Below are 24760 nucleotides of genomic sequence, written 5' to 3'. Positions count from 1 at the left end.
ATAATTGAAGAATGAACGGTCGGTATTACCGACCGCGTTTTAGATGCGCTGAAGATAACTAAACGAATATGTTTTAATTGTCTAAACACTGTTTTATCATCGAAAAGGTACAGATATATTTTTATTATACACTTGTTTAAACTATAGTGTTCACAAATTATTTAAAAATGAATACCTGTCATAATTGAACAAACTAATCTAAATTACTCTATCGAGTATTTATTATACATTTTTACAAAAATTAATAAAATGTATAAATATTGAAAAACTTTTTGTGAAAAACACATTCGTAATATTTTACAATAAATTGTAATATTATTTATATACATCTTATAAACGAAATAACCATTGTTGTAAGAGAATTCTTATAAACGGAGGAAAATTAAAAAATTCATTATTAATCAATAGATATACATAAAATTTTTCTTGCGCAAAGTAATTATAAAACTCGCGCTTTAATTTAACAAGTGTCTTATAAATTCACAAGTGTTGATATAGTCCAATCGCAATTTGCTCTTCAAATCTTTCTTTTTATTAAAAAATTTATTCTAATTATAATTATAAAGTAATTTAAAACTAAAATTATTAAAAATTTACAATCTGCATAAATTTCTTTAGAAATAATAATCGAATCTTACAAGATAATTCTCTATAAGGTATCAGGAAATTGAAACGACAGTTTATATTGCGAGTTTATTAATTATTAATATTATTATACTTAATATATATTTATAACATATATGTATGTGTGTGTACATATATGTATATATACACGCATATCCGACACGTATACCTTCACATGCATGCATAAAAAGACTCGCATCACGCACGCACTCGCAACTCAAAATTTGTCGGGACATGCGTGTATATACACAAGACACCCTGTACGTTACGATACAACCGCAATATGTTTAAATAAGATACATACAAAGAATTGTATATTAGCTCAAACAAGATAAGCCGTATTATCGATAGAAATTGATTCGTCATATGTAGGCATCTTTATATCAGTTTTTTTTTCATCATTCTTCTTACTAGATTATCTTTCTTTGTACCGTTCCGGCACACCGCTCGGTTGTACCGTCTTTCACAGAATATCCTGCAGGACGAATATACATATATGTATACGCGCGACTGTATGTATGTATGTATTTATGTATGTCTGTACGCAATCGAATCGGCCTTCTTTCGAGAGAAGGTCGCTCCGACCCTTCATAATTTATATGAAAAGCGTAATAACACATGTATACTGCATTGTGTACGGAACATCTATTTTTGTCTGCAATACGAATTCTATGAGATATCGATTTAACATTGGCGAGTAACATTCCTTCACGAGTAAACTGTCGAATTAAATCCGGCCTAGAAGAGACGAGCAACGAGATGATTAAACACTTCGTTGATCGATATCTTTCTCTCTCTCTCTCTCTCTCTCGCTCTGCGGAATCTCATCCAATTCGCAATTTCGTTACATAAGACAACTCCGTCACACGTTTCACTTTCAGTGTGTGTATGTGTGTGTACTTATGTTTCTGGTAGTGTACTGTTACACACTACCGTATTCTATGCGATTTATTCTTCTAAAGCTTACGATAACTCAGTTTTATTAAAACGTCTTCAACTAGCGCAGCTGATATCGACGGGTTAATTGCAACGTCTAAAAGCAAGGGGAGAAAGGGGGCGGGAGGTTTGGCGTCGTGTATGAATTTTTCCTACTCTTCGCAAAGAAGACCAACGATTTCCGCCAGTTATGCATATATCTGCGTAATAATATAGAGGCTTAGAACAATTTTCGAATTTTATAAAAATTGCAAATCCACGATATATTTTCACGATTTTTTTTCTTACGTCTAGAAACTTTGCAGATTCCGTCATTTAATTTTTATTGAATGTTCAAAGATTTCGGATAGAGATAAAACATTTAAAATAGAAGATTTTTTTTTATACCACACACAGAAGGCGCAAACGGAAGAGAGAGTTTACACATATGTATGAGTACTTTTTAAATTAAAAACACTTCACGAATTCGGTATTCGACAGTCTGTGACCAATAGAGAATGTTAGAATATAAGTAAGTGTGAATATCTTGTAAATTACAATACATAGATTTCAAAAAATCGAGAATTTAATAGAATTAACAATGAGCAAATAAAACACACTGCTAAAATTTGTAAACGTACTGAGAAATGATAGAATTTATATTATATTTAAGAGAACCCCAAAACAATAAATATAAATAAATTTCGTCGTTACATAATATTAGGAAAAATTATTATAAATACTAGTTAAACTATATATATCGCAAAAAGGAACTGACTCCTATACATATTTGGCTTGTCAGCATCTGAAATATATAATACAAAACAGAATAAATTTTGATAGAGAGATAACATGCAATCTATATCAACAAAATTAAAATTTAAAAAGTTTATACATTTTTACACAAGCTCGCGATTCTCGCTTAATTAAGATAATATATCTAATACCGAGAAATTTTTTTCTGACAAAAAAATACAATTATATATTTCATTGAATATATTATTTAATTGAGAGAATAAAAGATAACTTTCCCATAATTTACTCTTTTCTTCTACTAATATTTTACCGACATTTTGATATCAGAAATAACATACATATGAATAGATTTTGAGAATTCTCACTCTCTTTCTCTCTCTTCGAAATCAGCGATAAAAGTATATATTTTCTTGCCTATACTAAAAAATTTCACATTACTCCGATAAAATACGATATTAATGCAGTACAACCAGAACTATAGGTACCAACGATGCTTTTTTTTCAAACGATTTAAAATAGGCTGCCAATCTCCGTACGCTAAAAAGATCGGCGAGCAGTGTAATGTCGCATTAGGCTCTGGAGAAAAAGAGATGAATTATATATACAGTTTCTATACGGCTCCTCGGCGACTTGTTCGTTAGATCAACCGCGCTAACGCCAGAATCGACCTATTATACCCTGCCTACTCGTTGCTATTGTGAGGAACACAAGAGGCGTTATTCAAGCCACTCCGTCGCGCTTTGTGCGATACATGCAAAACATGCGTGAAAGGATAACCGCATCTTAGCTCTGTCTCAGTTTTGCAAAATCAATCTCAGCGTAAGTGAAGTTCTCCTGCGTGGACGCCGGCGATACAGGCGTCGGATTACCAATCTCTGGTAGATCAAGACGAGCGTAATGTAGAATCGTCGCGCCCGGTTGAAGCTTCTCGTATCCCTCGCTGTCCAATGGACTCGGTGTAGGCGTAGGCGTAGATGTGGGCGTAGGCGTGGGAGTCTCATCGATAAACTTGGGCGAGGATGGTTTCGGCTGTTGCACAGTCGACGGCTTGAAACCTGTCAAAGTGGGACTGGTATTTGGCGAGGCCGTAACGAGACGCGGTTTCGACACCGTTAGATTCGAGAGTTTTTTCGTTATATTACCGAGCATACCGTATTCCGTGTGCGCTAGTATAGCGTTTTTTCCTACAGAACTAGGCGGCTTTTCGTTATTGGTATTCAACTTCAATGTCTCCATTGATGGAGTAGAATATGACGTGGAAAGCGATATCGAAGAATTTACCGTCTTTGCGGATTCCAACACCGCATAGTCATTATTCTTATTTTGTTTAGAAACGTCCGCCGTGGTAAACTCGTCGTTTTTCTTCGTGAAAGGCTTCACGGGTGATTGAGGACTATTCAGAGAAAAGGGAAAGATTGTGGCCGATGAACCCGTCGGCGTTGCTCGCGGCGGTGAGGCCGGTGTGCTTGCCACACTTTCGGACATCGGGCTTCCGTTCAAGGGTAAAAAGCTAGGAGTTTTCGATGGCTTACTACCCGCCTGAATTGCGATCGGTTGCGATCGTGATTTCTCCTTACGATTGCCCGTCCTCGTTTTACGATTATTCCGATTGTTTGCACTCATGCTCATATTTATGTAGTCTTGATCTAGAATCGGTCGTGCTTTAAAAGACATATCGACGTATCCCTCCGGAGGACGCCTCGGTTGCGGAAGATCTACCGGTGCTGTTCTCGTGCTACCTAAACATTCGTCGTAATTTTTACAATTATTTTTTTTTCTCTTTCTTTTATTCCAATATATAATATGATGTTATAAATAATAACTTTTTCGTAATTCGTAAAATTTCGTAACGAAGAAATCAAACTTATAACGTAGATTTACCTGGTGGTCCATTTGTATGATAGACATCCTCTTGTATAGGCGATGACACTTGCTTCGGACTTGCGTCCGAATGCGCCCAATCCTCTGTCGTACCATCCATTTTCATATAAGGTCCCTCCGCTTCCTCCACTGGCTTTAAAGTCGTAATTATAGGTTTATGAGCAAAAGCTAACGATGATATATGCATGTGGCTATGATTGTGGTTGGCAGTGATTGTATTATTATTGTTATTGCGATTGATCTGAAAAAAAAAAAAAAGATACGTTTGTATCACTTCATACAGCTAAATACGATAATTTTATCGACGAAACAAAAATATTGGTATAGATTATACCTTATTTATGCCACTCATATCGACGTATGGGGCAGTGGTCGATACGGGAGCTTGTCCGGGTGACATGTCGACATAGGAACTAGTATCAGTGGCAGTAGAGTACGATTGCGGCTGCGACTGAGGCTGAGAACAGGATGACGGCGGCGAGGAGAGAGCGGTTGGAGCACTGGATTTCGTAAAATCCAATTCCATGAGATCTTCCATTCGTGAATTGTGCCCCCAGGAGCTTGATAACAACGGTGCGGAGCTCGACTTCGAGTTCGAGCTATCCGAACCGGCTGGTAACGGCGCGGTGATTATATTGGCCAATCTCCCAATCTCAGGCCTCTTGGAACGACTACCTACAGAAAACGCTCGAACTCTATTGGCGTCTTGCGGAGTGATATCCAATCTATATATAAAGAAAAACATAACGCGTTACATTTTTTCTCGATATTTCTAATCAATGGCAGATCTATAGAATATTTGAAACTTATTTTTTTAAATTTAAATTTAACAAGTTTATCTTTTATTAAACACTCGATACATTCTCTCAGATCATTATATATTTCTATATTAAATTTCTCAAAACGTTTGATGTCTCACCTAATGCGTCAATAATGTATACCGTACACAGTTGAAATATTTTAAATCAGTACTCGGTTATATAAATCTTAAAGGTGAAACTCGTACGTACCTGTTTTTACGATGTCTGTTCGCCTGTTCTGGTCTAGACCCAACAGAATAAGCTCTAGTCGGTCTGGCTTGCAGATCTTCTCCGGGTGTCAGAAAACTGGTCACCTTGTCCAAATGATATTCGGAAAATCGCAGGTCCGTGCTAGGAGTGCCGGATGTTACGGAACAGCTACTGCCGTCGTTCTGCGACATATCGTCCGGGAAGTGACCATTATGACTATTTACAGGATCCATGTCAACGTAACCGTCGTCGCCAACTGGCGCCATTGGCACGTAACCTTCCACGTTGCTCTCCTCCACGAGGGATGATCCACGGGAATGCGAATGGACTGTCGTTGCTGGACTCATGGGCATGTATGCGCCACCGCGGCCAGGACTCGAACCACAAGGACTGTACATTTCACTCTGATAGGAACTCTGCAATAAGACGATAAGTTAGAGATATTCGTCGATACACTCATTGACCTCCACTTATCCAAAGATATGAAAACCATTTTATTTCAATGAAATATTTTGATTTTTTATTTAGAGATGATACGAATCCGATAAAGATAAAAATTGTATTTATTAGTGTATCTCTCATAATTATTTCATCATAAAAAAATTTACCACGAAAGAGAATCAATTTTTATTACACAGTGGCAATTATACAAAATAAAAAACGATTTATACTTGATTGACAAGCGGTTATGTACAAATACACGCTCACCTGAGAGGGCGAATGAGATTTAAAGTTTGGCGAGTATTTCAAATGCGGATGCGACGTCGACCAGTAGATGTAGTCGTCGCCCTTCTTATCCAGGATCACGGGCTCGTCGGGAGTCAAGGAGTGCCCGTATCGCGAGACGGTGCCCTCTTCCAGGATATTCTCACCGCAATCGTCCATGGAGGGTGACGATCCGGCCGAGTCCGATGAGCACACGTCGGAACCGGGACTGATGGGGGTCGAAGCGACCGGCGGGGAGTACGATGTACGTCCACACATGGAATGTGGTCGCGGAACATGAGGAATGGCATGAGTCCCTCGCAGATTGTTCAATCCCGTAACCGTGGCCATCGGTTGTCCCTCGCTATTGGTGCGAGCTCTCGATGGCAAACTGTCGCATCGTTCGCGCCCGGTGTTACCTGTAAATGTATTCGTCAATATCTCCTAGCGGTAACTCGCTCGCGTGCACGTATAGTAGAAAAAAAAAGAAGAAGCCAAGTTTCATCGTCCCAGCATAGCAGTGGTGGTTAGTTCTTCATATGTTTACATATATAAATTATTATACGACATACAACATATCGAAAGATTGTTTGCTGTTAAGTATAATATGTATTCTCTCGAGAATCAAGCAATCGATAGAGATCACGTGGTGATCATCTCGTTAAATATCCCGCATTCGTAGAACTGTTATGTGAAAATAAATAGGTGAAGAGCACACCAAAAAAAATTATAGTAATTATTTTCCGCGGCGATTGACACCCAAATATCAACAATGTTGCGCATCCATATAAAATGTATCCATTCTTTTTAAATTCCGATAATGTGAACAAATAAAAAATGCAAACCAAAGCTTCGTAAATATATCGTGCATTTAATAGCATGCCACCACAGCAAAACTGTCCACTCGTAAATATCACTGCGAGTTTATATTAAATAAATTTAACATCGATCGATCGGATTTTATACACCTTGAAAATATTGCGGGAAAAGGATCGAGATAACGAAAAAAGCATAACAAGCATATTATAGGAACATCGAGGAATTTAAACAGACTCGTCTCGATTATAAACAAATATGACGGAACGAAATACATACACCGTAAAACGGATCTTTTAGATGGTTGCGTTTGACTGATAATAACAGCGGCTAAGGGCAGCGACAGGGTTCTCTGATGGGATATTGTCGCGGTTGTGGTCGTTGCGGTGATGGTGATGGTGGTGTTGATAGTGGTGGTGGTGATGGTAGTGGTAGTTGCGGTGATGGTGGTGGTAGTGACAGTGGTGGTGATCGCGTTTGTTGTTGCTGCTGTTGTGACATGAGCGGATTGGGAATTATTGACGGAATGAGGATGACTCGCTACCGAATGACGACGTCTAGTGGTACCGCCACTGTTGGCATTAGTCGTCGCGTGCCCAGTAGTCCAAGCCCCGGTACCAGCAACGGCTGCAAACCACACATCTCTCACTATCACACAACTGCCTGTTTTGTCTTACGCGCATCTCGTGCCGCATCTCTCTCGATGAATGCGGCACGGATTTATGTTAATTGTGCTGTTAAGCGCATGAATCTTTTACGCAATGACGCAATCTATTTTAAAAATCTTTCAATTAAATAACTTTAATATGTTGAATTGCAATAAATCACGTATCGATAACATCAAAAAATGATAATGAAGCGCGTACTGATTGAATTTCCTATCTTTCTTTCTTTCTTCATTGTTTCAACAAATTGTTATATTATTTATATTATTTATGATATCTGATACATCGAATAATTTATAAATTCCAGATAATTTATTGACTGTATTAGTCATATTATTTACATCATAAAACTGACACTCTGGATGATGCATAATTATCGCGTATGTCGGCCCAGATTTTCCCTTTTAATACGATTAATCATTGCATTTATATAAAAATTTATATAAAACTCTGTCTACAAATCATGATAAAAAAATTTGCTCGGTTTTAAATATATTTAATATCAATATTAATTATAAAAGTTATTAAGAAAATATCTTTTTTATATTATACACTTAATAATTTTTTTAATCCTACGTTCATTATTTTATCATATAACAATTGTGATCTCACAATTTCAATCGATTATGTATATATTGTAACCATATATACGATATAGATGCAAAATCTAGTATCTCAAAACTATATAAAGTGAGAAATGCAATGATCAAGTCTTTGGTTCTATATTCCATGAAATGAAATAAAAAGTCGAAGAAAAATAAACATGTTTACACGCTACTCTTATACATATATCTTCTTTGCCACTCAAAACTCCATAGAACGTGAAAGGAGAAAAGCAGATAGCTACTATGAATGATCTGTGACTATATTGGTGAAGAAGGTATTCCGAGATTGATTACAGTGTATAGGAAAATAAAAAGTAGCGATCTGCTCTTGCAATGGTTTCACTTGCTCCTTGTATGTCCTCTATAAACACCGTAAACTCACTTTGTTACTCTAAACACGACAAGATTATTTACTCGGTTCTTTATATAATTTAACATATGCATGTACCATTATGATAATAACAATGTGTTAAGAACTGTGTATGAAATAAAACGTTTGAAAACTTACATGTGCAAAACGGATTTATAGATAGATGCGAATAATTTGTACATTCAAACAAACTAAAAGCCAGTATCTCTTTGATGAAGTTTGACTTAGAGATGGACGTATAATGATTGATATTTTTCAAGCATACATAAAAATCACATTACGATAAATATAAATAAATAGTAGTAGGAGAAACCCTTTATAATAACCAATAACCCACACATCCTCGCGTAAATCATATTGGATATTAAAGTATATGTACAAGAAAAACGGACTCACAGAAAATCATAGCTTACCCATAGGTGAATAGCTATAACCGAATTTCTGACCCGTATGCCGTCGTTGGAGAACGGATATAGGCTTGCTGGCTTCATTGGCGGAGGAACTTCTCTGACGAGGTTCCATCTCGTTATCCTTATCCTTGTTATCTTTCTCCTTGTTATCCTTATTCTTGTTTTCTAATAACCTTAACTTCCATCTTGTCTTGGAAGTCTTCATTGCGGTCGTTATTACATCGTTCATGTTTAACGCGATATTGTTATCTTCGACTGCCATCCAGAATTCACCGTCTCCGGTTACGGCGGATCGGCCAACTTCTATGTAAAATATATCATCCGCGAATCCACATCGTCTAATGTAATTTAGCTGCAAGGATAAAGAAAACAAATTTTTAATTCAAAAATTTCGTTAATCTCAACATCAAATTTTATCAACATTCAACTTACAAGAGCAAAAATATTAAGAGTCACTTTCGATAATAACACAGCTTACGATTGATAAAACCTCATCGATATTTATTGTTGTAATTTAAATAGCAAAATTTATATAAGAAACAAAGAAACAAAGACATGAGACTATAATAGTCGTATATGTAAGCCTTAGTTTATAATAATCGTTTATAATATACTCCTCCATAATCATTTTGTATTAACTTACAGAAATCTCGATAGAGTCAGAATTCTCCTGTGCTCCGATCTTCACTAAGCTTAAAGTTTGATCGGTGAGGCATAATCTGTAGGGTCCATGAATGTTCTTCCGTGCCCCTAGACCTTTCTTCTGCATTGTAACTTGCCATATGTGTTCTGCAACAAACCATAAAGAAATAAGTCAATCCTGTTTTAATGTCACATTATACAAATAACATGTAGATTTGATATATCAATTACTTTATTTTAATAAATTAACACATATGTAATATGTGTGAAATTTTAATTGATATACATATAAAACTTCAATTTTATCTATCTTTTTAATTTCACTTACAAATTATTATCATACAAGAATCTTCAGGACAACTGATTGTGAGTCAAATTCGCAGAAATAAATTACTAATATTTGCAGCAAAAGAGAAATTCTTTCGTTTTTATTTCGTGTATGTTATTGCAATTCTCGCTCGAGACTCTTTTTCTTTTTACATTTTTTTATTGTCATCGATAGCCGCACGAGCCATCTTTATGAACTTTAATATACTTTAATCTTTATGAACTTTAGTATATTTTAATCTTACAATCATAATAAGTATTTTTTGCAATGAACAAATGTTCAATATTATATAAATATATTTAATAAATAATATTCAAAAAAATATCTCTATATAAAGTAATATAAAATTATTTCAGTTTAATTTACATTTATGGGACAAGAAAACTATACTATAATAATCAAAATAATGAATAAATATTTTATGCTAAAATTAAAGTTACATAATAATAGTAATATAATAATAGTGCAATGTAAAACAAATATATTTTGTATTTAATCTCGTTGTTGCCCTCTTCTTTGTCTTTACTAAGAACGCAACACAAACAATTGCCAGTTTTATTTTTGTTCCAAGGTTGTAAAATTCGTTCGAAATGTGAAAGTCGTAAACAGAGAAAACAATAAAGCATTTCTTTATTGTACTCTGTACATTTTCATAGCAATTTAGATTTCTCACGAAAGTTTACACAACCTTGTCTGCAGCCTCAATATTACATGTATAAACAAAACGTGTAGATTCTCCTCAAAAACGTTAATTAAAAGAGAAACTCGCATTCCCGAGCACGTCGATCGAAAAGATAGAACCAAGCAAGAAACCCAAAGTCGTCGATTCACTCTGTCGAACGTAAACAAACAAACGCGCGCACGTGCGACTTGACATAGCTACGATTCTCGTCGCTACAGGTCTCTGCACCGGTCGATATAGGTAAATGCGCAATAATCTCTCTCGTCGCCGCTAAAAATTGATTACCGTCCGCGGCAAACAAGAACGGATTCGTATCTTTTCCCAACACGCATAACGTATTTTTACATAAAAATCTGTATACGCATTTATACGATTTAAAAATGTACGCTCTCGAATAAAAATTGATTTATATAATATATTTATTTATTTCTAAAAATATCCTCTACGTAGAACTCCTAGAGAATGCGCCCAATTATTGGCCCATATCGGCTCGATAACAATCGAGCGCGACGTGACATTTCGCTGACGGCTGACGGCTGGTACGCACGCGGATTTCGCGTGCATTTTTCATTCGGGCGGGAATTGCGGGAAAAATGCGTGCGAAACATACCGAATGTAGGCCGTGGCTGTTCCCCATCGGGCACGTCCCCGCTCTGTAGCCTCAGCATCGCCTCGAGCCATTCGTCCAGTTCCTTCTCGCTGTCGAGGATGAGGCAGAAACACTCGTCCTTGGTGTATAAGGCGATCACGTGCTTGTGCTTGGTATCGCCGCGCTTGTTGATGTTGAAGCAGCTGTGCAGCAGTATACTGCGCTTCGGTGGCTGCTTGTTGTCAAACTTCTTCTTGGTATCGTAGTATTCGAGGCAGGCGAGATGTCCGGGGGCCTCGCCGCGCAGGACAAAATACTTCTTCTTCATCGTCTTGAGCTTCTTCAGGTGGCCACAGAGGATGACAGGCCCGCCCGAAAGCGGCGCCGGGCCCTTGACCGAGTACATGGTCGGCGCGACGATGATGATCGTCGTCGGTTACAACGGGATCTTTCTCGGGTACACGACGAGCCGGGGATCCTTCGTATTCGTTTATCATTCACATGGCATCGTTCCCGCTAGCTTCTCGCTGCCACGTCCTTTCTCCTCGTGCATGCGAGTCGCGTCGCGCGAGCGAGCGCGGGCTCTTTTACCGCGAGAAAGAGCGAGAAACACGTGCGCGATCTCAGGGAGAAACCGCGCGGAGATTCATTTCGAGAGGAGTACGAATTCGCGCCAAACGTCCTATATCTTTCGATAGGACGCTACTGCGACACAACGCGCACTTTCGCGGGCAAACAACAACTATCCGGCCGTCAACGTGTTAGCGCCTTCAGCGATTTAACTGCGCCAAATCCACAGTGATGTTGTTTTTTTTCTCTCTCCGCCGACACGGGAAAGATCCTACTCTTCTCGTCCTCCACTGCGCATCGCGATGACAAGGATAGTCACGACGGGAACAGCTTTCACACTCTCGCACTTAGCGCGAGCACGTTTCGGGACGTAAATAAGCAACGATGCGAACAAGCAACAGCATCACCGTCGTCGCACCACCGTCGGTGCATGTGCACTTGGCGACGTTCGCCTGAGGGCGTGCTTCGGCGGGGCGGGTAGCGTGCGTCGTTTCGCGCTCCTCCGCCTCCTCTCTCACTCTCTCTCTCTCTCTCTCTCTCTTCCTTTTTTTCCTCTTTCCTTCGGTACGGACGTCCACCTCGTCCGTCTCGTAGGTAGGTTAGGAGAAACGATAATAATAACAACGGCGAGTGCCACGCGAGAGCAACGGCGATGAGAACAACGCAACACACGCTCGATCTTTCCCGCTTCTCTATCTATCTCTCTCTCTCTCTCTCTCTCTCTCTTCCTTCTTTCCTTCGTCGACGTTGAGAAACCAAGTAGAGGAGATCCCGCGATCAGCGCCGAACGCGCCCGATGACTCCGAGATGTCGCGACGGCACTCCCTCCCTTAGTCTGTGTTACTCTCTTTCTCTCTTTCTCTATGTCTCGGCACGCCTCGAATCCACCTGTCACGCGCGGTTTCGTCTAATTTCGCCCGCCGCGACGCGCCGAGGGAGCTGCCCGCGCGCACCAACCGTCCGAGGCTTCAACGGGACGTGATCGCTTCCTCGCACGCGTTCCACGCGCTAGATTAAAAATTCGCCAGTACGATTCGCAAATGGTACTGATCTCGCCCGATCGGCTCGAGGAATTGCGATGCGAACGACCCGAATCCTCCGCCAGGAGGTACGGCCGCGAGCGGATAAACCGGAGAGTCTCCTCTGCACCTGTTTATCTCTCTCTTCCAATAACACGATTTACTACGTGGTCCACGACGGTGACGTGTATACACAAGAGTGCGCGCGCGTACTCATCACGCATACACATACGGGACACGCATACACGCGCGTTCGCGCGCGCATACAGAACGACAGAGATAGAGTTGATGGATGGATGGATGGATGGATGAATAGATAGATGGATGGATGGATGGATGGCTAGCGAACCAGACAGACGGTCAGACGGACGAAGAGCGCGATACGCGGTCTAGCGCGCGCGCGTGCACGGCTCACGACAGGCAGGAGGGGAAGGGGCAAAAGAGACACCGCTGGTAGCAGGGAGGAAAAGGAAGGAAGGAGGGAGGGGAAAGAGGGATTCGCGACGAGGCGTGTTCTCTCTCTCGATCGTGAGCAAGCGCGTGCGCGCGTCCTGATCGCGACGGCGTTTCGAGGAAAAAACCCGCGACGGACAGACAGACAGACAGACAGTGGCGCGTGGATGGGCGTCTCGGCCGAAAATTTCGTCTCTAATCGGCCCGCGCGTGTTCTCGCGATAAATAGGCTACTGCCAAGGACAGCGCGACTTCTTTTCTCTCTCTCTCTCTCTCTCTCTCTCTTTGCTCGTACGTCGTACACCTCTTTTTTCATACGCAATAGGCGGCGGGACTCCGACGTCAAAACAACCGCGGCGGCGTCGGCATTCCAGGTCGATGCGGGGAGACGCGGCGGCTCCCCCTCCCCTTGCCTCGCGCGCCCACCGCTACGTCGCTGCCGTGAGCTGTGACTGGCTCTTCTTTCCGCAGCAGCTGCTGCTGCTTCCGCTTCTGTCTTTCTCCCCGTCGGGGAAAGAAAACACTCGGAGATTACGCGCGATTAACGACGCACCGCTGGGCCGTCTCGAATCTCTTCGTCGTTCGCTCGAAAATGCGCGGCCGTAGATCACATCCGGAGAGGCGGTCGAACGCGGAAACGAGGACCTTGCTTGCTTCCTTCTTTCCTTCTTCTCCACGCCTGGTGTTCCACGCGCGCGCGTCGATTTATCGTTCCCGTACTTACCAGGGATACCGTGCACACTGTACGTTTTATATACCTTCCAGCGCGAGCGATGATCGCGTCGACGTCGTCGTCGCTCTCTCGCGATCGCGACGCAATTCGACTCGCGTGAATTTTACGTCCCCACGCGCGAAGAACGTGGCGGACGGTATTCCAGCAAAAAGGTGATGTCTCGGCCACGATACACAGCACACACTCGCGCGCGACACTTTTCTCTTTTCCTCTCTCTCTCTCTCTCTCCTTTGCTATCCGCGCGAGTTCACGCCTTGCCAGCCGAACAGACGATCGTGTCTATCTTGTAAAGGTCATGTGTACGGCGAGCTCCGCAGTTGTAAACAAGATGTACGCAGGCGCCGAGCACGCGCGCGCGCGCTCGCTCGCTCGAATGACGGTAAGGGCGAGGAGTCCGATCCGATCCGCGCGCGACATATACCATATACGCTCCACTCTATACGATTGTAAATACGGGAGCGGGCGGCGCGCGCGACGCGTGCAATGGCGTAACGGCTATCGGACGCTTCAACGGACGCTCTGCGGGCCGCAATGCAGAAGGATCTCCGGACGCAAATATACGTAAAAACCACCTTCTTCCCCTCCCCCGTGGGCAGGCGCTCTCTTCGGTATTCATCGTCCTCTTTACGTAATTTGCGCGCGAGGGGGATCATGACTTATGACGTGTCCTCGCGTCACGCGCGTTTCAGATAAGGCTCGGAGAGAGAACGCGCGCCGCGAAATCCGAAACGATTTTCCTCGTAACTCGTGACGAACGATTGGCTCGATTGGTTCGTCCATCGATGACACGCGCGTCTCGCGAACCCGAAATAAGGCTTCCGATTCCCCGAGAGCGCGCACGATGTTGATCAACGTTCTACTCCAGCCTGCGTATCAATCCCCCCGCGAAGAGATAAAGGAGAATCGGGGCGATGTGTTTTATGTTGGTGTGTCGGGACTGTCGGGTGCCCCCGCATACGGTACTTTTAAGGATTAGGGTATACGGTGTGAAGAACGCACGATCAAAGTACACATTCGAGATGCTACAAATACCGAAATGTGCGATCCGATATCTTCGGAGTAGACTTGTTTATAAAATATACTGCATTCGAGGAATTGTTCTTTGATCTCTGCCGTACGATCGAACGATTGAATTGTATAGATGAACTATTGGGATATTTACGGACAAAATATATTTTCACATCTTATTATTTATAAAATTTTATCTTAACAGGCACATGATATATATATACACATATATTATGTAATTTTCTCAATGTTTATTGATGCATATGTAATTCTATCCTTTCCATAAAAATTTTACGTAACTATAATAAACACTATCATAACATAAAATACTATCATAAATATTGTTTACTAAGATTCTATTTTTATTCCTATTTCTTTAGAAAAAGATATATTAAACTTTAACTAATGCTTAATTAAACAATTGATGAATAATGCATAATATGTCAATCTTGCAATATTCACTCTGTTATAAAAAAAACTTCAACCAACAAATATACAGAAAGTTTCACGATTTGAGAAAACGTTTAAAACTCAGATTCTTAAAGCTAAAGTTTAAATTTTTTCTGTAATGAAATGTGTATTTGGTATATTTTTATTGTATAACGAATCTCTTTATATTTATCTCTCTCTCTCTCTCTATACTAAAATGTGTACTCGAATTTCAAAATTTCAAAAATTTAATTTCATTAGAATATATATGATTATAAAATTTTTTATACAAATATTGGATGTAAAAAAATGAGAATATTAAATTATATCTTATATGGAAAATTATACAATGTGAATTATATATATGAATATGCCTTATTATCTTTTTCCTTAAATGAATTTCGTTGTATGTTAATAAAGTTAATTCTATTTTTTTCACTACTTCACAACAATCGCACATCAAACTATGAAAAATTCTATTCCACACACTTTCCATTCTATTATTAATACTTTTTCAAAAGAGCAATTTAATCCATGTGTCATGAATAAATAATCTTGTTGCACTTGAAAATAATTTTTTTTATCATTTTTAAATTATATATTTAAAAACTAAATAAGAAGTTTCTTTGTTTATGAGACTAAAAGCAGTAGGTAAAATTGAAAAATGATGATTAAAGAATTAATGCTAAAACAAAAAAATGTTGTTAGATATATCATTTTGTAGAGGAGATTAGTAGTAAATAATGCTAGCATAGGAATAATAAAAGAATTAATTACATAGAAAATATGGGAAAAATACAGTCTTTTTTTTTTTATGTATAAAATTGTCATGTTAATATTACATGACAGTATTTCATAGATATATTGTTAGATGTGTTACATTGTTCTTTTAAAAAGTATGTACACATAAAATACATTCAAAATATTGAATTCTCAATAAAAATTTAATACTTCTTACAAGAATATTTAAAAAAACAAAAAAAATTAGTTTTTATTAGTTGAAGAGAAATTTATTTCAATCTCACAGAGAGATTATTTTCGCACTAATTAAGTATAAATATTGCAAAATTTTCTTTATAGTTATATAAAAAAAACATAATAACTTTCAAGTTTTTTGCATGCTGAAAAATATGTATATAATCAATTTTAAAATAATCTTTGAAAATTACATTAAATATACATTCATTTAGATTATAAAACAATAACAATAGTAGCAATGATAACAATAATCGTATTGTTAATTTATGAGACCCTACATCTTATCCTTTAAAAAGTTTATAATCTAAGAAATAAAAAGAAAAAGATTAAATCAGTTAATTAAATTTTTTCACAGATATAGGTCATTATTTATTACAGTCTTTATTTTAATACTGATAATTTTTCAATAATAATTTTGCAAAGTTTTAACAAGACTACGAAAATAAGTAGAAAATAAAAAGCCAGATTTTGCGAGTATTGTAACTATGTTCCATTTGACTATTGCAACGCTTGCGAGCTCACCTGTTTTTATTTAACTTTCGGTTGAATAAGGATGAAATAATTTCATAGGTCACATACATAAATGTGGTAATGTGTGATGTTGCGATCGAATGAAAGTGTATTATACATATAAGTATGAAGCCCAACAAAAATAAATATAAATATTTTATAACTTATAGAATACTTTTTGGTCATATTTTAATCTCTTTGCATATAAAAAAATAAACAAAAGTTGGAAATTCAAATATACATTAGCTATATATGTAATAATGTAAAAGGGATAAATTATATATTACTTACGAGCAGCAAAATTTGCATTGATATTTACCCGAGTGCCAAATGCACAAATTACTTTTCGGGTTAACACAAATGCAAGTGTTACCTTGTACACTAGTTGTACTCTAATTGACTGTGTATAAAAGAAAATAAAATATCTACGAAGAGATATGTCCCAAGTGCATTGTTTATAATATACTTGGTAATAGTCTCCTATATTGTTTCTTCACTCATAATCTTTAATTACTCTTTATCTTGTACGCAATACTTTGGCTAAATTGTTATTCACGATCGATGATCGACATAAATTTTTGTATAGAAGAACCTAATCAAATAATTCATATAACATTCTATCATTCTATCATTCTATCCTAAATATTCTCCTATAGATATGCTTGTACTCAATTTAAGGAGGAACAAAAGAGAAAGAGAAACTTAGAGCAAATGAAAAAATAATCAGATTAGAGATAGGCGAGAAAGTTATAGGTAGAACAAGATATCTGAAAGGGAATGGTGCGGTTCAGCTTGAATATTTTGACCGACCAGGTATACGAGCTTGTGCGCGTATTGACAAGGAGCGGGTACGCGAATCGTACCAGGCCAATTGTAATACAAGTGACAGAGTTTATATGTGAGTCGTTGCATATGATCAGTCTCCAGGTTGGATGAATCATGAATAACAATGTAATGAGTGGGTGTTACCGTACCCTGTCGTGCACTTTGCGGCACGAGAAAGAAATCGTAATAGTTTCTTCTAGTTATAAAAGAATCGACAACGGTACCCGCTGCGGGGTTGTCTAAACTCCGCGAATTGCCTCTCTAAAAATTAAGAATGTCAACTTGCGTCAATCGTCAAAACATTAATTGTTAAACTTATAATGTACAACATATTTCGTGATTGTATCAAGTTATTAAGGTAATACTCACATCTTTGATGAACAATCGTGTATTGATACGTTTTTGAACGATTATTACACTAAGTTGAGGCTTATAATTCGGTGCAATGCGGTTGAACGTCATCATTAGTTGTTTCACTTCATATTTTTCGACATAATCTAAATCACCATCACCGACTCCATCGCGATATATAATTATGCGTTCCGGATTACACCCGTTATGCTGAATACCATTGCATAACGCATTCATCATTTTAACAAATCAATGATAGAAAGACTTTAGTACATTCGGAAGATACATAATTAACATAATTACCTTTTGATATGCATTGAGTGCTGAGGTAAGGCACACCTGTAGCATATCCACCAACTCTTGCTTAGAAGCCTGCATACAGATTCTACTGTGCCATTTGGTTAATTGAGTATCTAAACTTGCAACAAAACCTGCAACACTCCTCTTCGCACCTCCTCCTACACCAGCGTGATAGACATCTATACCACACACCATGCAATTTTTCTGTTCCAAATAACATTAACAATCAAACAAAAAAAATAGCTGCATAAATAAAAATGTATGATAAAGCAAGGTTTTTCTTACATACCAATGGCATATTTACAGTCCAAAGCGCGCCTCCCAGTTTACAATTGATTTGAAGCGCAATCTTTTCTGTAACACTTTTCAATTTTGGTGGCTTGGAAATTGTTTTTCCGATGATAACTTGCGACGGTACGGCTCTTTGCACACAACATAGTCTGTAAATATAACACACTAATAAAACATATTTTTCCCCTTTAAACTTTACTGTTTTCAATCATTGCATAAGCAAATGAAATTTTCAATATATACACTTTGCACATACTACAGATACAATCATTTCTTGTTTAACAATATAAAACTCATATATACAATAATAACAGAAATAGGCTCAGAATATTAATGAAATTACACGAGAAAACTGGCAAATAAGAATCAAGGCGCTATAATTGGTGCGCAAATTGTTGTTTAATTTCATTAACCAAAAAACAGTCCAAAATATACATATTTACAGCCTATTTGTTAGTGAAATGAAACAACAACAAAGTTTGCGGGCCTCAGCTCTTATTTGTCAGTTTCCTCATCTAGTATCTTATATACAATATTGTATATTTGCACATAAAACGATAAAAATGCAATAAAATCATTAAAGTAATAAAAAAGAAAGATAAAAGAACAATCGACTTACTTTTTGACAGCAGAATATCGATCAGTGCGATTGGTCGGAAATACGACAACTACTAACTCGACAACGTCGTTGATGCTATTTTGAATTTCTCGCAGATAGGTTTCAGTTCTATCGTCTTTTAGAATAATCTTTCGTGGATTGCTGATCCGCATCCCGATCGCTCCTACAATCTTGTTCAACATCTCTAAGAAATCTTTTACACAAGTATCATCTCTTGTAAAATATATAATATGCCAATTGTTCAAATTGGGCTGAAACACAAAATGTTTGTTCTTACAAAATCGTTTGCTAAATATTCTAATTTTTCAATTCTCCATTGTTTCATCAATATACTTACAGTACGTAATACAGGATTTTTTACTGCAGCAAAACTCCAATCTGCGGGTTTATCATTCGTCAGTTGGCATGTTTTATTATGCCCAAAATGTATCAATTCAGGATCAAGGCGTCTCGCAGTAAATTGAACTATGTCATTGTTTAAACGTAAACCCCATTCTGATAATAATTCATGGGTAAACTTATTTTTTTCTACCTCTTCTATAAATCGCTTAATCACACTCCTACGATGATCGGGCGACGATTTCGTAATTGCACTCAAATCTCTCATTATATAATGGTTGGAGCGGATACTGTCTGTGAGACCCGCAGCATAACTCAGTTCCGGCACCAGAAGAATTACTCTTTCCTGCTTCTATCGTATTCAAACGATTTTTGGCAAAGTTCAAGTGACATATCAACAGTAGATATTATATCAACAGTAGAGCAAGCAGTGAAAATGCATAAAATGACGAACCTCGCCAGTCGATGTTCTAATCGTACCACGATGCACTAAAAGCGGTTGCTTTCTGTCTTCAATTTCTATATTCCAATGTATTCTATAATAATCGATTAGGGATATTTCCTGGTCATTTCTGGTGAATATATATTCTGGTGTTTTATCCCATGCAATATCATCTATACGATACGTCTTATTATTGTATCGTGTTAATACGCTCGTACCAACTATCTCGTTTACTACAGCATCTTTGTAATCGCGCTGTCCTTTACGAGCAATTTCAGTTCTGCAAGATAATTGCACAAAATAAATTTAGTCAATTATTAAATTATGACTTTATATATGTGATTTAACAATGTTGGAAAGAATTATATGAAACTCACATTAAATCTCGAATAGTTTCTGTCCGCATTACTCGATGTTTAGAATCTAAACACAGTTTTAAACCACCCTCGTATTCATTTATGGCAGTCACATAACCAGGCCACACTTCTAATCGATGTTGATTTAGTTTTTGCGCGCTATTCGGATTAAAATTTTGTCGACCAATACGAACTAAACTAAGCGCACGCATGATACGGTTGATCAAAACGTTGAAGAACTGTACATTTTCACTCATCGACTGTTTCTTTTTGAAAATTATTGCAAGATTTACACAAGACCCATCCATTGGATGTTCCGAATAATAGTTTGTGACCTGAAAGTTTGACAATTATGCATTATACAATATAAAGCGATATATTATATTTTATAACTTTAATCATAAGATAAAATTAGATAACTTTAATCTAAAATTTAAACTCACATCTTGTGGCAGTTTTGTTGGTAAGTAAAGTATCATCCCATCAAATGTTTTTGTTCGTCCTAAACTAGCGGTATGTTGAGCAAGTAATTTCCGGCGTAATCCTATCGAATCTATATCTGGAGTATATTTAACTTCATACTGGAACAGTCCTTTTCCAGGATCTAATTTTAGGTCTATATAATTGGCAAATATTTCTATTCTGAAAAAGACAGTTTTTCCATCAATGTTGCTATTATTAAATTATAATAATATATCCATCTATCGATATACATAATAGCTTCTCAATGCAATTTTATTAATATGATTAAAAATTAAATCAATATTCCAAATAAGGATCATGTTATTAATTTTTTTAATTTGGCTATTTAGTGTAAAACGTACATTTGACTCAAATTTGTTTCAAAAGTTTTCTATGTGGATCGAAGATATGTGTTAGATGTAGAAGTATGTGTATATATGATGTAGATGCATATTCTAAAAATTAAAAATCATAAATTACTTTGTTCCACTTTTGCCTTGTCGACATATTGGTGCGGTATCTTCGGAAGGAGGTACGTCGAATGTGGATGGACTATCATATACCGAAATATCAGACAATTTTCCTAAAACACCTGCAGAATCTGTCCTTTCAACAGACATACTTGCTCGTACAGTTGTTTCGCTAAAAAGAGGATAGTTGTTTTAGTAATAAATTTGCATTCATAAATATAATCCAGATATTATATAACTTGTCACACTTACTCCTGTCTCTTTGTCAAAGAACTTAAAAGAGAAGCTCGTCCCATTGCTTGTGTAGGGCCTCTGGATTCCGATCCTTTACTTATACTCATTGATTTTAACAAACTAGGTAATTGAGCACGTCCGCGACCTATACTAACACTTGAGGCAAATGAGCTTTGAGATGCCTCGAATGATCTGGTCTGTTCACCAGAGGAAAAACTAGGTGTCTCTACAGAATGGGACAGTGTTTCAGACCGAGCACGTTCCGCTAGTGTTTTCTCCTTCATCATTTGCAATAGTAGAGAACCACGTCCTTTTCCAACAGATTTTTTATTATCATCCATTTTTGCTTGAATATATGTATGTCTTTTGCAATCTGTAAAATGATATACTTGATATTTCATTTACTGTTCAAATGTTGTACTGTTTTATTCTATATTTATTTTAAAATAACTAGAAAAACTTTCGAATATAAATAACTTTTACGAAAACATATATAAAATTTATTACAAAATTTCTAAATGTGATTAACAATGTTCCGATATATCTATTAAATGAGTATTGGAATGGAATATGCGTTTTACCTAAATAACCAATACAAATTAATATACAAATTAATTAATTTTAAAATATTAAATAATGATCACAAAGAATCTCACTGAAGTTTTAGATTAATATTTAAACAAAATAATAAAACAATCCATGAAAATTTTACGATGTGAAACGATGTATCTTGGTTATGTTGGAAAAATCTACATGTTAAAATAGTGTCGATTGATTAATCATACACACACATACAGGATATAAAAAGAATAAAGATTTTTTTCGTCCTGGCCAAACAAACTCTATACTCAAAGAGTATATTTTCGAATGCCTTAATAATTCTCTGTAGTCTTAAGTGATCTTTTCCAGTCAGAAATACATTCTATATGTAGTATTTACAGATTTATCTATATATATCTGTATACATATAATACAGTAGAATCTTTTTAATTTTGACCCCGATAATTTTGATCTCCTCCATTCATTATTTCACGAACATTAATATCGCGTTCCCTCTAATACTCTATAGCGGGGAGCACACACTTTTACACAAACGCATAATCACAAGGATAAGAAAATTGATTGGTCCATTTTCTTATGCATAACGAAATTAATCAATCAAATTCCTTATACTTATAATCATGCGCTTATGCAAAAGTGTGTGCTCTCCGCATAAGACATTGGATGCGTTCAGGAGACACAACCGTTGAATAGCAATCGAACGTGATTGGTTCTTACTTCTAGAACCAACAAATCAACGTCGAGTGTTGACAAGACGATGCTCAACAGTTGTATTTTCTGAAAATGCGCCCATTACTTAAGACGATTTTGAAATAAGAACTGACTATGAATACCGACCTATATCATAATGAACAGATTATGCAAGGACGAAAAACTGTTAAACATCGTCATCTTTTTGGATATTCTTCCAAGAGTAATCAGCATTGATTGAATCATTATTTATTAATGAGCCTAAACACTGCTGCGATTTTGATCAATAAATAATCAGAAATGCATTTTATGTGACTCTTAAAACGTTGCATGACCATTTTATTGGCCGAGTAATATTAGGACTATTTAAGATTGAACAGATACAGCCTATATGTAGAATAAATCATGATATCATGAATTAATCACATTTGCGCGTGATATATGTGTAATGTTATACCTTGATATTTACATCATAGACTAATTATGATGCTCATTTTTGAGCAATAGAAATCTTAGCTAATCAATAAGAAGTTGGATAATGTCCAAACTTTAATTTAAGAATCTCTAAAGTGAATATTATCATAACTTCAACATAGAGATGTGATCTGATATTTTTGTTTGTATATATCTTCTATTAAAATTCTTAGAAAGATAGTATGATATCATTTTTCTGTTCTGTTAGCATGTGAAGGGTGTTCTATGGTTTTTTTTTCGCCGCACCTCTGCTGAATTAACAGTAGCGATAAATACGTTTCTATTTACATTATCCGTACATCGGATCAAATTAATTTTTTTCGCATATCAGCATTCATATTTGTGATATTATATGTAGATAGATTAATAATATATATCTGATTCTTTTTTTCGCTTTCGTGCATTAATAAATAATTGTAAATCTTCATTATAATTAACTTATTTCGATATATAGGGCAAGTAAAATTTTACGTAAATTCTCGCGTCTAACATCGTGATCTATACAATATGTATCGTGATCAATATAATATATGTAATAAAAGACAAGAAACCTTAATTTAAAAATCTCTAATTAATTACAAATTTTCTATTGTCAGTAACAGTAATACAAGTAAAAAAATTTCTATAATTTAAACTTGATTAAACGATCATCGGCCATGATAACTTCTTTAAAGATTTTATACAGAAACAGGAAAATATATAGAATGCGAAAAACTAACGTTAAAAAAAGAGAATGCGTGCCGCGTGAAAGCGACAGGTATCTTTTAAAAGAACAAGAGAAAGAAAGAAAAAAAAAAGAAATATTTGTAAATATGAACAACTAAAACTATATTAGAATACAGGAACGAATATAACTATATGTGTCTGATAAGTTTGCGTGGAATGTTTGCACTAGTTATAGAAAAAATATCGTATATACATATAGATTAATTATTGCTAAAGTATGTATGCAGATCTATACAAAACTTTCATAGTATCATGATGTACAATCTAATATAAAAAAGCAACAATGCCTTTTTTCTTTTAATATACATATAAAACACATTTTCATGCACATAAAAACACAATTTTTTACTCTACATACGCGAACAATGAACAGAACGCTCTGTGTATGTAGTCATATATCTTTACACATGGTTTTATTTATAATTTGCAACAAAGAGGAAAGATCGTTAAAAAATATTCGGCTTCGATGCGATAAAGAAATTTATAAAAACCAAAAGAAATTGACGAAAACATTAATATTTATATCCTTGTGAGGAATCTTTGAAAATAGGTCGAGTGTCGCGTGAGGATTCCTGTTTTTACCAAAAAAGAATACGGTCGGTGATAATGTCGAACATGGTGGATCGTTAACCTCTAGCGCGGATTCTCACAGAAATACGAACACAAGCAACACATGTGCGAGTTAAGGAAAGGATTACTTACTTGAGAATTTTCGGTAACAAGACTCAAGCTCGATAACTCGACGTTTCCTTCCGAGGATACTGCACTCTCTTTTATAGGATTTTCGCGTCCACTATGGGACGAAGGTCACCGAAGAAGAAGGACGGAGTGACAGAGTACCAAGTACTACCACAGTACCACAGTACAATACAGTACCGTAACTCTGTGTCTGCAGCGACACGTTTGATGTTGGCGAAGCCAA

At 36.9% G+C, this 24760-nt stretch overlaps 2 protein-coding genes across 4 annotated transcripts; both read right to left on the bottom strand.

The window, feature by feature from the left end:
* Window positions 1-494: 494 nt before the first annotated feature.
* On the bottom strand, window positions 495-14305 carry Chico (insulin receptor substrate 1 chico). Of its 2 annotated transcripts, XM_070295236.1 has the most exons (9): window positions 11020-14305; window positions 9401-9546; window positions 8761-9109; window positions 6987-7334; window positions 5895-6310; window positions 5187-5602; window positions 4511-4901; window positions 4177-4417; window positions 495-4034 (listed from the first exon to the last, which is right to left on the bottom strand). In XM_070295236.1, exons 1-9 carry the CDS (start codon window positions 11402-11404, stop codon window positions 3079-3081), a joined length of 3648 nt encoding a protein of 1215 aa, XP_070151337.1. In that variant the 5' UTR covers window positions 11405-14305; the 3' UTR covers window positions 495-3078. The 2 variants fall into 2 exon arrangements, with proteins under 2 accessions (XP_070151337.1, XP_070151338.1); XM_070295237.1 differs by lacking the exon at window positions 6987-7334 and having other exon boundaries at window positions 11020-14301.
* Window positions 14306-15392: 1087 nt separating this feature from the next.
* Window positions 15393-24745, bottom strand: Ago3 (Argonaute 3). Of its 2 annotated transcripts, none has more exons than XM_070294377.1 (12): window positions 22183-22525; window positions 21406-21760; window positions 21164-21325; window positions 20665-20863; window positions 20243-20556; window positions 19878-20145; window positions 19422-19775; window positions 19085-19335; window positions 18464-18614; window positions 18178-18378; window positions 17893-18084; window positions 15393-17784 (listed from the first exon to the last, which is right to left on the bottom strand). In XM_070294377.1, exons 2-12 carry the CDS (start codon window positions 21726-21728, stop codon window positions 17446-17448), a joined length of 2754 nt encoding a protein of 917 aa, XP_070150478.1. In that variant the 5' UTR covers window positions 21729-21760; window positions 22183-22525; the 3' UTR covers window positions 15393-17445. The 2 variants fall into 2 exon arrangements, with proteins under 2 accessions (XP_070150478.1, XP_070150477.1); XM_070294376.1 differs by lacking the exon at window positions 22183-22525 and adding an exon at window positions 24541-24745 and having other exon boundaries at window positions 15394-17784.
* Window positions 24746-24760: the final 15 nt, after the last annotated feature.

This window comes from Polyergus mexicanus, unplaced genomic scaffold (assembly GCF_030449975.1).
Source record: "Polyergus mexicanus isolate NDT 795.1 unplaced genomic scaffold, iyPolMexi1.0 SCAF_4, whole genome shotgun sequence".
Taxonomy (NCBI): domain Eukaryota; kingdom Metazoa; phylum Arthropoda; class Insecta; order Hymenoptera; family Formicidae; genus Polyergus; species Polyergus mexicanus.
This window is presented reverse-complemented; position numbering and strand designations above follow the sequence as displayed.

What these genes read in the sequence shown, in the direction of transcription:
- Ago3 (XM_070294376.1), bottom strand. Translation starts at nt 21,728, where the DNA reads ATGGATGATAATAAAAAATCTGTTGGAAAAGGACGTGGTTCTCTACTA. An exon ending in CAAGGCAAAAGTGGAACAAA is followed by an intron (nt 20,864 to 21,163) that starts GTAATTTATGAT and finishes TGTCTTTTTCAG; the next exon opens with AATAGAAATATTTGCCAATT. An exon ending in CGATATTCTGCTGTCAAAAA is followed by an intron (nt 18,615 to 19,084) that starts GTAAGTCGATTG and finishes TTATATTTACAG; the next exon opens with ACTATGTTGTGTGCAAAGAG.
- Chico (XM_070295236.1), bottom strand. Translation starts at nt 11,404, where the DNA reads ATGTACTCGGTCAAGGGCCCGGCGCCGCTTTCGGGCGGGCCTGTCATC. An exon ending in CTGACTCTATCGAGATTTCT is followed by an intron (nt 9,110 to 9,400) that starts GTAAGTTAATAC and finishes TTATCCTTGCAG; the next exon opens with CTAAATTACATTAGACGATG. An exon ending in AACAGACATCGTAAAAACAG is followed by an intron (nt 4,902 to 5,186) that starts GTACGTACGAGT and finishes CTTTATATATAG; the next exon opens with ATTGGATATCACTCCGCAAG.